Below are 12,522 nucleotides of genomic sequence, written 5' to 3'. Positions count from 1 at the left end.
AATGAACATGGTTGTGTACCATAAATTAGAGGCATTGTGTCCAAGGACTTGTTAATTGGTGTCATGAGGGGGGAAAACGTAGGCCTGTCATGATAGATCTCATGGGTTCTCAGACTTTTCTGTATTGAGACCCACATTTTGATGAGCACATCCTACTCGAAACTTCCCTTCTCCCCATCTTGGGAGCAGCTCATCTAGGTTATTGGCCATGTATTCCACAGCAGTCACCACATGCTTAACTATGACTTCTTAGCCATCTAGCTGTAAAATTTCATTTAGCTCCTTTACTAAAAAAGCTTCCTCTGCAACAAAGGAAACATACCAAATTAATGTTTTTTCTTCTGCTCCATGCTTAAAAAAATGAAAACAAATGTAGTGGCCAGAACAGAGAAACACTTCCTGAGAGAGCTGATGCAAAGAACAAGCTAATGTGTTCAATATGCTTGAAGGAGTTTAAGAGTTTGCCTGCTCTAAATGGTCACATGAGGTCACACGGAGGAGTAAGAGCATCTCCTAACTTCAAACAGGTATCAGTCCATTTTACTTCAGTATTTGGCACTCTCCTTTTGTGTTTGCTTGCTTTGCCATGCTTTGCTTTGCTGTCAAAACTTGTTCTTCTCATCGCTGTTTTGTTATGTCATACCCTGTGTAAGTAGAAACGCACATAATTCTGTTAGGTTATAGGCCAGAAGTCTTGTTTTAAAGTCAGAGGCAGTGGTAGAGGATAAATCAGTGTTTGTCCTTCTCTCTTCTCTGCACATTACAGAAACACCCTACAAAGTCATGTCAGGAGTGTCTAATTTTTTTCCCCTGCATGTTTGTTTATTATATTAGAAATACCAGGAACATCAAGTCTTCCTTATTTTTATTTGAACTACTTGGATGACTAAGGGATATTTATTGGAAGCCTTCCCAGGCTTTAACTGAAGGAGCAGAATTTTTGAGTCTTTGACAGCTTTCTTCCGAAGTGTTTTAGTTCTATAGGTATCAACAAATGCCAAACCAAAAACATGTTTGAGTTGTTCTGCATAACAGTCAGTTGGTCGTTCTCTATCCTGATATTTTAGAAATTCTCTCCTAACAAGGAATACCATAGGAAGGTAAAAAGCTACCAAAGTTACAGTTTGTGTCTTTGTTTTTAGGTGAGTAATGGAGAATTCTGTGTTTGTAGTGATATAAAGAGATGTGTTTATCTGCCCTCCTGCAAGTTATCTTGTAAGGATGTTTCAGGTGATTATTTGTCACCAAGGCCGAATCCTGTGCAGGAATCATAAGTAATCTGCCAACATCATTGAAGGCAAATAAAGAGTCCCAGGAAGGAATGCTGGTGTGTGTTTTGTAACCCTGGCCACTTCTTTCCAGCCACGGTGCATACATTGTGTAGCGTATCGATCCAGAAGCAGCGCTCCCTCACTCGGGCTGAAAGCCTTTAATTGTCTGTACAGGATGAAGGAGAGAAACCACCACAGCAGCCGCTGCCTAAAGAGGTGGATAGCCTCGCGCCCATCGTCATGCCAGTGTCTGTCCCTGTAAAGCTTCTGTCACCTGAGCCCAGCACGCAGCCCTCTGCCAGCGCTGCCACAGTCACAGACAAGCCTACCAACTCTGTGTCAGATGACGAGATGCCCGTTCTCGTGAAGATGACTTACTCTCCACCATGCAGTCCAAAAGTGGCCAACCCCTGCTCATCCTCTGTGAGTGCTGTGTTTCTTGCCACTAACTGTCCTGTGCTTGTTAAATCCCTTTGCTTATAGTGCCGCTGTTTTCTAAAACATCTGTGTTTTAAAATATTTTCTGGACTCTTTCTGATTCCTAATAAACAAAAAAAAGTCTTGTAGCATCACGGCATGTCTTCCTCCATGATTTGGAAATACTTATTTTCCCTTTGCTGAGGAATCAAGATCTCAGTTGAAAATAAGTAATTTGAAATCAGAATGTGATATTATTTTATCCCACTAGAACAAAGGGATTTACTATCTTTTTACTGGTTTTGTTTTTTCCTTTTCAGGCTGCTTCATTGTTATGTTATTGCTTAAATTCAGCAGTTTTATTTCTTCCTGTTCTTTAAAGTCAGATATGTGTGCTGCTCATTTCAGCTGAAGATAGTGCAGTGCTTAGAGTGGGTGCTCCAAGCCAGTATGAAGCTTGTCGACTTGGAGTTTTGCAGTGAAGTAATTTTTCCCTTTCCCTCTGCATGCATCAGCTCGAAGGGTTAATCACTGAGAGTTCTGATACAGAAAAAATAGCTATGCTTAGTGCTTTCATTTCGCTCGTAAAACTGAAATTGTCAGGCAGCACAAGGAATTGATGAGTACTTGAATGAGATGTGAAAATGCTCTTTATTGTTTTCCTGAAAGAGTCCTGGAGCAAGCAGTATTTATTTCATATTCCAGTGTAGGAACAGATTCTGCTTGTTCCTTCAAATCCATGTTGGCAGACATGATAAGGGATTACTGGGGAGTATAAGTACTGTATGGTATTATCTGTACAATGCAGAGAAATATTCTTGTGATATTTTTTCTTTTCCTACTCCATGCGAGGCTGATGGCCAAACAAGGGGACAGCATATACCATCATAGGCGACTCCTTAAAATATTCCATGTATTTATCACCCCCCCAACCTTTCATTCAGACATTCACACTAATTTTAAATGTATATAAAATCTTTTCTCTCGTCCTTTCAAGCAGAGGTTTTACACACAAACTTCCACTTTACTGGGAAAGCCAGCATTTCACAATACTTAGTAACTCAGCAGTACAATTTTTCATTTCTATTTCTAGTTCCTCTAAAGAATAGGGACAGTCTTTTCTGAATCCTTGAGCTCTGAGTGGGAGATCTTCTCTAGAGACATCAGAGTAGGTGGCTTGGGCTTGTGTATTTCTGCAGTGTATGTAAAGTGACTGATTAAATCTGCCACTGTTTGGCTAAATGCGCATTCATTCCCTCAAAATGATGCTTGTAGTCTTTGTTATTGCCCAAGCAAACGAAATTCATGCAGTTTCCTCTCTGGACCCTATCTTTTATATAAGCAGTAGCATTGGAAACATTGAATGATCAAAAGATCTACAGTTTCCCTCTTCTTCTTTAAAAAGATTTTGTGCCATTGGAGAGGGTTTTTTTCCTAATACCAAAGAACTGAAGCTGTGTTGCATTTATTTATACCGTGCTCTGAGCTGTCCAGAAAAGCTCCCACAAAGCTGATGGAATCAAACAGCAGAAAGTACCTAAATATTCAGCAAGGCTGTAGGATGATGAGCTGAAGCTAGCAGTTAAAGGAGATCCATGAGGATCTACCCAGAGTGGATCTGTCAAGATGTGGCAGCAGGGCCCACAAGGATGCATTCTGTCTTGGATAATAGGAATCAGTTCCTCAAGCTTCAGAAAAGTAGCGGGGTGATTTTTAATCAAGAGCCCATGGACGCCACTATCTCCTTTACTATTCAGTGTGATCTTTTTTGAAAGCAGTGTTGGCGTAGCCCCACTGCAGTTAAGGTGTACTGTAGGTGAAGCCGTGGAGGTGGTGGAGGTATTTAGGACTTCTAAGATGTTGTCTTGGTTGGCTGGTTTGCTTTACACTAGTGAGAAAGGAGTACCAAATGAGCCCTTAATCAAAGACTTGGATCTGGCTCTCTAGGTATCTTTATTAGGTTTTGGGTTGTTTGGATTTTTTCTCCTTTCTCCTTTTTGAACATTAAATGTTCACCATCCTGATGGACTATATCTATTCTTTCAGGTAATTTTCACTGTCCATTATCAAGAAAATCCTCTGTAAGGCTGCATTTTCTTCCATGCAAAAGCAAAACTCTTCCAAAAGTTAATTTTTTTTCACAGAGAAAAAATGTCAACAGCTGTTGGAGAGGATACAGCCATGATCTAACAGAGAGGACAGGACCTCTGTAATCAAAAACATTTCCTCAAGCTGGAACTTATTAACATTAGGGATAAAGGGTGACAGTGCTAATGCTTGTTTAACATGATTTTTATTGGGTGAACGTGATTCACAAGAACCACCCATGGTGTAAAGATGTATGTTGTTTAAACATACACTGCAGTAATTTGCTTCATGTAGTAGTAGAATTTACCAGATGATGCAGACATTATGGAGTAACCCCGTCAGTCAGAAATTTTATTCTACTTCCCAGATTTATCCTAAAGATGACTTACAATCTGAACACCTAAGAGCAGTACATTTAATTCTGTGTTCTTAAAGCACAAACTGAGAACCTCTTTCTTCCCACCTCATCCCCACCCCACAGAAATCCAGATTCCAGATTTGCACAGATTCTGTGCCTTCTGCTTCTCTGTACTCTAAATGTTATTAAATGATTTTTAACATTCAAATTCTAGAAATCCGTGCATGTTACAGTGTGTGAATTTCCCAAATGGTCATCTACTACCCTTTTTTTTTCCAAGGAAAAAGGAGACAGTTAAGTTCAAGATTTGTTGCAGCTGGACTGTAATCAAGCCGATGGGAATGTAGTGATAAGAGGCAAAGAATTTGAATTTATTACATTTTTCTTCCTTTCCTGCTGCTGAGTACTGCAGTAATTTCACTGAGCTCATGTGTCCTTCCTGGTCAAACTAAATGCATGCATTGAAAAAGCTCTCATATAAAGTTTCTAATAAACAGTGACTCCCATGAAGTATCTCCCAACAGCCTGTGTGTGTGCTCAGTGCAAGTAGAAGTGCCCAGGGTGCCTGGGTAGAGTTGAAGAAGGGCGTGGGTGACTCGTAGTCTGGGAGAGCCGTTCCCAGCACTTTCAAAAGCTGGCAGCAGCCTTTCTGTGTCTGTCCCTGTGGCTGAGCCCTGCCTTGACCCAGAGGGCTGGCTGACAGAGGTGGAGGTTAATTTATCCTGGTTTTTCTCACTCCCTTGAGGTTTCTGTGTAGCACCAGATACTGTATTGGCCAGGGTTATTATGGTGATACCTGAATAACTGCATGCTGGTTACAGCTTTTCTGTGGCCATTGCCCAAATCTGTAGGGGATTGTGTGCAAACTACGTTTAAGCATGCCTGAACACTAAGGTTTTACATGTTTTCATTTAGGAAACTAGCAAAAAACCTCATCCAAGTGCTGTAAAATTGGAAGAAAACTTCAAACCATTACAGGATAAGAAGAAGTATCGGCACAGACCGGAACCTCTCTTCATACCTCCTCCTTCTTTCAACCTCAGCATGTCCCACTCCGGTGCCACTCTGTACCAGAGTCAGCTTCGCTCTCCCCGTGTTCTGGGAGATCATCTGCTAGACCGGACACATGAGCTCCCCCCCTACACTCCGCCACCGATGCTTAGTCCAGTTCGGCAAGGGTCTGGTCTCTTCAGCAGTGTTATCACTTCAACTCACAGCACCTCACATACTCAGCTGCCACTTACTCCCCTGACACCTACTCCACGGGTGCTCCTGTGTCGGTCTAGTAAGTATTACTTTTACAGAGCAGCAGTACAAGGGAAATGCCACTGTCCTGTCTTCCTGTGTTATCACATCGGTGATTTTTATGTGTGCTCACATGCATGGCCACTTCTGCTAAATCACAGGAAAAGCCCAGTTTTGCCTTGGATTTTGCAGAGGAAGTGTTGAGGCATGAAATGTATAGAGGAGCCTAATCAGCGAGTAAGGCTATGATCTTTCCATGTGGTCTGCCTCGAAAAAGGACCACCATGCCTCTCATTACATCTGGGCCTTCTGAAGTGGAGGAAAAAGACTTGGTTTGAGACAGGGGGTTCACTTTAAGTATTTATTCAGTGCTTCGCAAGAAAAGGTGTCTAATCACCCATGATCAGAGCAGTAGAAACCTCTGCAAGTTTGGACATTTCTGTTACCTATAACAATTTAGACTGTTTCTGTCTAAATATCAATAAAGGGTCATTTTTCCATCATAGACTGGAGTAATGTTGATGTTAATAGGGAGGTGTCAGTGCAGCCCTGGAGGTGGTGCATCAACAGCAACACAGCAATACTCAAACTCCAATCTCTGTTTCAGATAGTATTGATGGAAGTGTCATTCCAGTGACGCCTGGGCCTGGAGAACAGACTGTTGAACCGTAAGAAAAACAATTTTTTTTGTCACTGCTTTTATAGACTACCTCCAGCCTAGAGCATGTGGCCTGAAGTGTTTTGAACTGGGCAGGTGGTGTTCAACTGCGTGAAATCATGTTGAGCTGGACTCATTGAAGTTTTTTGTGGATGGCGGCTGAGGACGTTTGGAGCAAAGTGGCTATAGGAAATTTAGGTGTCATGGCTCAAAAATGCTAGGAGAGGCTTGGTGGCAGCCACTGAAAGTGAAACACCAGTGATGGCTGGGAAGAGGGCTGTGAGGAAAATGTGCTGATTCAGTACTTTAGGTTTTTAACATATATTTTTATATCTACAGTGGAGCTTTAGAAAGGTATTACGTGGTAGGTTCCCCAGGCAAATGGAAACAGGATTGTCCCTCAGCAGTAATGGCTCTTTCTGCTCTCTGCTGAAGAGTACCATTCTCTATGGAACAGAAAGTTGCTGTTTCTGACATCTAGCCTCTTTGCTAGTCATGCATATAAGATAGCTTGGGTTGTCCCTAAGGTGTGATGTCTCAGTACAGTTTAAATTGCATATTGAAATTTTTGTTTTCCCCCAAGAGATCAGTTCTCTCTAGTATTCAAAATACTTACCCCACTGGGAATAAAGCATTGCGTAAAGCAATCTGACACAATTTCCTGCCACTTGAGTGCAATAAAAGTTTTGTTGGAAATAAAGTGAACACTAAAGTGAATTCTGTTTTTTCTGCACCTCGTGTAGTTGAATACTTACGTATTTATTCATCTTTACAGGCGAATCAATATCGGGTCCAGGTTCCAGGCTGATATTCCTGAGCTGCAGGACAGATTGCTCATGGAGAAAGACGTGCACAAGGCTACTTTGGTTTGGAAACCATGGCCAGAACTGGAGAACAAAGTCTTCCAACAAAGAGGTACGATGATTTGCTGGTTTAGAAATTCCCATGTCAGCCTGTGCCTGTTGAAGAAATACACATTGATTTCTCATGTGCGTACTGTACAAAACATTCAGGAGAATATTAATTGCTGAGAATGCAGAGGAAGACCAGAACTACATGTTACAGGTTCAAAGTAATAGGATTATATAATGGCATTTAAAGTGAAGTCTGAATGAGCTGCTTTTTGGCAGCCAAGGGGGAAGGATTGTTCTGGGAAGTTGGGTACTGAACTGCCTTGTAAGGGCAGAGGTCACAGATCAGAGGCAGCTGATGGCCCCTGGGCCTGTCCTGTGACCATAGCTGAGAGGAAATGTGACAGGGTTGGTGGATTCTACCTGTCCTGAACAGAGTTCTTTCCTGCTTCCAGCACAGTTCATTTCTGTTTCTCTACCCTGGCTGTTCTTGGCGCAACAACATCACGGGCATGTGCAAGTCACTGCCTCGCAGGTAGATCTCTGGATCTGTAGTAGCTTGTCCTGTCCCAAGGATGTGCTCTGCAAATCCCATTACATCCTCTCCTCAGTGAGTTATCCTAAAACAAGGAGATGAGATGCTGGGGAGAGAGAGTAGGGAAGAAGCTGCTGCCCTGAACTATGTGGTCTTTGAGTAGCGTTACAGAATCTTTGGCTCTGGATGTTTGACTGACAGGCTACTGTATCAGCAGTAAAATGTTGACTTATTTCTGACAGTGGAAGACCTTTTAAATATGAGCTGTTCCAGTGTGTTACCTGGTGGAGGAACTAACTCAGAATACGCTTTGCACTCTCTCTTTGAAGCGAAAGGAGATATTATGGTAAGATAAGAAGCTGAAAGGGGAGATATGATCCTCTTCTGCAGATAAATTAGCATGCTTTATTAAATGGATTTAGATATGGTTGTATAAAAAAGATTTCTGATTGATTTGCAGTGATGCTTTAAACATCCTGTAACATTTTTGGGGAATGACTTTTCACTTTATTCTCTAATAAATTTAAATTTCAAAGCAGTGCCTCTCTGAAGGTTTACTGTATATTTCATATAGATAAGATTACTTAGTTTGTAGCCTTGGAGCTTTGAATGTCTTCCTGTGCTTGCTCCAGCCCTGATATTTCACAGGCTTTATACTTGGTCACAGAGAGCTTAGTCCTCCTCTAGCCCTTAAAGAAACCTTTTTTTGTAGCAGCAGTCACATCTACTTATTTGTTCAGAACTGTGAGGTAATTGCACACAGTTCTTATATAAATAATGCATTTCAAATATTTGCATTAGTTTAGTGATGGGAATGTTATTAACTAGGGCAAAACATCCATTTTGCCCAATGTTGAGAAAGACAAGGCCCTTGCACCAGTTCCTGGAAAGCCAATTTAAAACAAAATACAACAGAACACAGGGCTGGAATGATCTCACAGTATTGTCTAATACAGTGGGGTTTAGCTTGTGTCCCAGTTTCCTTAGGCTCTGTTAGCTGTATGTGAGTGATCTGAGTCAGGTGACTGAACTTACTGTCAGGATGTGGAATTTGCTTTACAAGGGGTCTGAATTGTCAGGAGAAAAATTTTAGGGATCCACAAATCATCTATTTCTCTGCTCTGAAGGAGGATTAGCTATACTGGCTGTCATTCCTGACAGATGTTGACCTAAACAGGTATTCTAAAAGACTTCATGCTATATTAATGCTGTCGAACCAACCATTAAATATTAGTGTCAATTAACACTATCAAGTCAAACACAATAAAATATTTGTATGTCGCAAGCAGAAGGCAGGGAAGAGCTGGAAGTTGCTAAGTAATAGCCAGTTTTCTGCTAATTAAGGCAAGGCAGGTGCACATTAGATGCTCTTTTATGAGGTACAGTGTTAATGGGCTGTGAGTAATTTGATGTGATTTTGTATGACAGAAAAAAGAGAGAAAATTAATTCGTATCCTTGTACAAAATAGTCTTCTAATGCAGTTTTATGCAGCAGCCGATTGCATTTGCTAATTCTGTTTTTCCCTGCTTTTTCATTTAGGTTGCTCTTGAAAAGCTGCTGTTGCGAAAGCCAGTGAGATTGAAGTGTCATCCTTTGGCAAATTACCACTACGCCGGTAGGTTTCCTTGTGATCTCTCTGTCTGCTGGTATACAGAGTCCAAGCCTGGCATGCCAGGCTGGAGCATGGGATCACACTGCACTCTCTGCTGTCTGCTGCAGGGATGGCAGCATCTAATGGAGAGGTGATGTGGACAGTGTCGAGGGGTATTTCCAGAGTCTTTTGTCACAAGTTTAGCAGTTTTTTACATGACTGAAAATAATACGGAAAATTTGCATCCATGTTGCTGTGTAAAATTCTATGGATTTAAAACTGCCTCAAGTGATTCTTTTTCTCTTAAACTGAAATGTGATCTCCTTTTAAAACTGCTGCTATTTGTAATTTATAATTTACTATCAGTAAGGTCTTAATTGTCTGGTATATAAACATCTTCCATCATCTGCCTGCCTTCTCTGAGGTGATGGTGCACAATCAATGAATACGATGATCATGAGCATCATTCCGAAGAGGCAGTGGTGTAACTCCTACTACTGTCTAAGTGCTGCTTACAGAGCCTCTCTTTGTGTGGGTCTAACCAAAATAAGTCCGGGTTGGTGACTTCTTTCACAGACATAGCAAGAACTATATTGGGATGATGAAGCAGAAGTGCCCTCCGTGAAATACACGATGTGATGTTAAGCCGTGGGGCTTAAGTCATGTCACCTGAACATAGATGGCAAATGTCTCTCCTCTGTAGCCCTCTCTTTTAGTCCTTAATGCTTTGTAGTGGCTAACAACTGCTTAGACACCAAATAGGGTTTTACATAAGACAGTTAAGACTTCATCTCCAGTTTAGGCTCAATGGGAAACAAACCTTCTGGTTTGTCTTCTGGTGGTCAGTCAATCACAGTGTCCAAGCTCATGTACTGATTTCCAGTTACAGTCATTGTGCGACATCATTATAGAAGCAAGCTACTTCCTGGCTCTAGCAGCCCACTGGAAAGGCTCACGAGTAACAGGAGATCTATTGTGAAGCAAATCCTTAACCTCTTGGCCTGAGAACAAGAACAGAAACACATTTGATAGCAGCTCATAATGATAATGAATAAATATGAACATCAGGTTTAGAGTTTCATCTGAGGGAGATGCCCAGTGCTTTTGATAACAACTCTGTTGCAGTCAAAAGGGCGGACATGTGGGTGGATGGAGGAGAACATCAGCCAGGAACTTTGACCAGGGTCTCTTGTCTGAAGAGATGATGCTAAATCATATGTGTGAGACAGTTCAAGGCATGAGAGCAGGAAGATGAGGAGATATCCAAGCAACCTCCTCCTCAGTGAACAATCTAATTAGCAAAGCAGACAAGAAATTTCTGCCTGTGTGGCAGAGGACCAACAGTCTTTACTGAAACAACTTCACAGTAGTTTCAGAAAGTGTTTTATTGGGATTCAGGGAGGAGCCAGGAGAGACTAGTTTTTTAATCTTTAACATAAGATGACGCTAATGCTTGTTAACTAGCATTGAGACCTGTGGACACCAGCATATCACCATTTCTTAAGCAGGAAAGAAAGTTTGATTGTACTTATCACAGCATGAAACAAAATATCACCAGTCTGGATTTAAGAACCATAAAATAACAAGTCAAAGCATTACTTTCTAATGCTCTTGTGTGTGATTGCAACTTATATTATATGACAGCATCACTCAAGCACCATGCAGGAGCTCTTGAATAACAGTTTATTTGGGGGTTGTAATCAGCCACTCGAGGCATTTGGGAATTTCTGACAATCTAGTGCATGAATAGCTTTAATATAACTTCAAGTGGTATGTGTTTGGGTTGACTTGTGGAAATCACAGCTCTTGGGCCTCCCACATTTAAAGTTGGAATATACTGAAACAGAGCATGGCACTAACTCATGAGAATTACTGATACCACAAACAAGAAATATCCGAACTCATCCTTACATTGCCCTCAAATGAGGGTACAAACAAATAGCTCACCTTGGAAACCTGTTGGCTTGTGAGGGAAGCAAGCTGTAAAACTTGAGGATTTTCTGTTGTGTGCCTAGAGAGCTGGTTATGCTGACCCAGGGCTGCTTGGACAGACACCCTAATCTCTCTGTCCTAACACTTGGCCATCTGTCAGGATGGTGTTTTAGGGAAGACTCAGGGAACATGTATTTAATCACTGCTGCAAACACTTGCATTGTTCTCATCTGAGCAGTGGAATTTCTCAGGTCTGAAGTTCTGCAGTGAGAACTGCAGGAGAGATGGTCTCTGAAATAAGGCACTTCAAGCAGTCTGGAAGCTTTTTGTAGGTACTGCAGTAGGGTGTGGATCAGACACCAGTGTATGCTGGATGTAGTGGATTTGAGCCACCTCTCAGTGGGGCTGCCTAGGTGTATGTGTAGCCCCCTTGAAACCCACAAGTTGAGCCCAAAGTGCACAGATTAGCAGAAGATATTTATTACCGATTAATCAGTGCAAAAACAATATGGCAGGTAAAAGAAAATACAGAATAAATGTCTAAACATAAAGATCAGCTTTAAAATTTTATCTCTATTCTGAAGCCCAAAATTCTTTTTTGCTGCATTGCAGATCTCTCTCTATGCATGTTCTCTATATCTCCCTCAAGCTAACAAGAGCAAAAGTGGTTTCCCGGCAACCAGAGTTAAAAACAGCTTTTCTTCTGTTTCTTTTCCTACACAGGATTTATTCTATTAATTAGGTTACTTCCAATTAACCCGCATAATCTTATAAGGGTCTCTGCTAATACCACAGCTATTGGGGAAAGTCTGTAAGGCCCAAATCTTCCATAAGGTGTCCAATAAAACTAGTTCACGGAAATGATTCTATGTTATTATTTTTATTGTGATTTTTTTAGGAGGGTGGGGTAGAGACAGAAGAGCAGCATGACTAGAAAAATCATGGTGTTGTTATACTTTTTAAAATTATGTTTTGGCATAATAGAGTAGCCCCCTGGATTTAATCAGTGCATTTACCCCTGTCCAAAGTGAGGGTAAATGCAAACGACTGGACAAGTGTGTAAGAAGGGAATGACACTGGTTCAGGGTGGGAAAGATGGAAAGGCAGTGTGTCAGCAGAAAGATCTTCGGATGATAATAGAATAAGTTAAACTTGTGGCTTGAAGCCAGTGCCTTTCTCAGATGCTTAAGAGAGCTTTAAGTGTAAATCTCTGTGGAAATAACTAATGCATGCTTATATCCAGTGCTGGAAAAGCCTACATAAAACAGGCTGCAGAAAAGTTAATTTTGTAGTTTTCAGCATATAAAGGAGCAGTGAGATACCTGCTCTGAACTTGTAAGCTTGGGAGCTGATGCTGAAAAGCAAATATTTGTAGTTAATAAATCTATATATTTTTTTATAGACATAAGTAACCTGTAGAGTTCAATACCATGTGTGGTGTCAAGTCCAAGTTAATGGAAATCAGTGCAGAGGCAAGCATTTCTATGGAGAATGGTAACGTTGACAGAAATATTGGGGATTTCTTTTCATAAAAGTTATAGATGTTTCAGAAACTCTCAGGCTAAAGTAGAATCT

General features: G+C 41.2%; 1 protein-coding gene across 1 annotated transcript in view; it reads left to right on the top strand.

Moving 5' to 3' along the window:
• The window catches only part of TRERF1 (transcriptional regulating factor 1), a 50,372-nt gene that overhangs the window by 29,794 nt on the left and 8,056 nt on the right, over nt 1-12,522 (top strand). Inside the window, 7 exon segments of the mRNA XM_032681380.1 lie at nt 377-527; nt 1,446-1,694; nt 5,050-5,419; nt 5,987-6,047; nt 6,813-6,952; nt 7,666-7,769; nt 8,964-9,039. Of these exon segments, the coding sequence (XP_032537271.1) occupies nt 377-527; nt 1,446-1,694; nt 5,050-5,419; nt 5,987-6,047; nt 6,813-6,952; nt 7,666-7,769; nt 8,964-9,039 (1,151 nt within the window).

This window comes from Chiroxiphia lanceolata, chromosome 3 (assembly GCF_009829145.1).
Source record: "Chiroxiphia lanceolata isolate bChiLan1 chromosome 3, bChiLan1.pri, whole genome shotgun sequence".
NCBI lineage: Eukaryota > Metazoa > Chordata > Aves > Passeriformes > Pipridae > Chiroxiphia > Chiroxiphia lanceolata.
The sequence above is the reverse complement of the archived record's forward strand: the minus strand, read 5'-3'. Positions and strand labels throughout refer to the sequence as shown.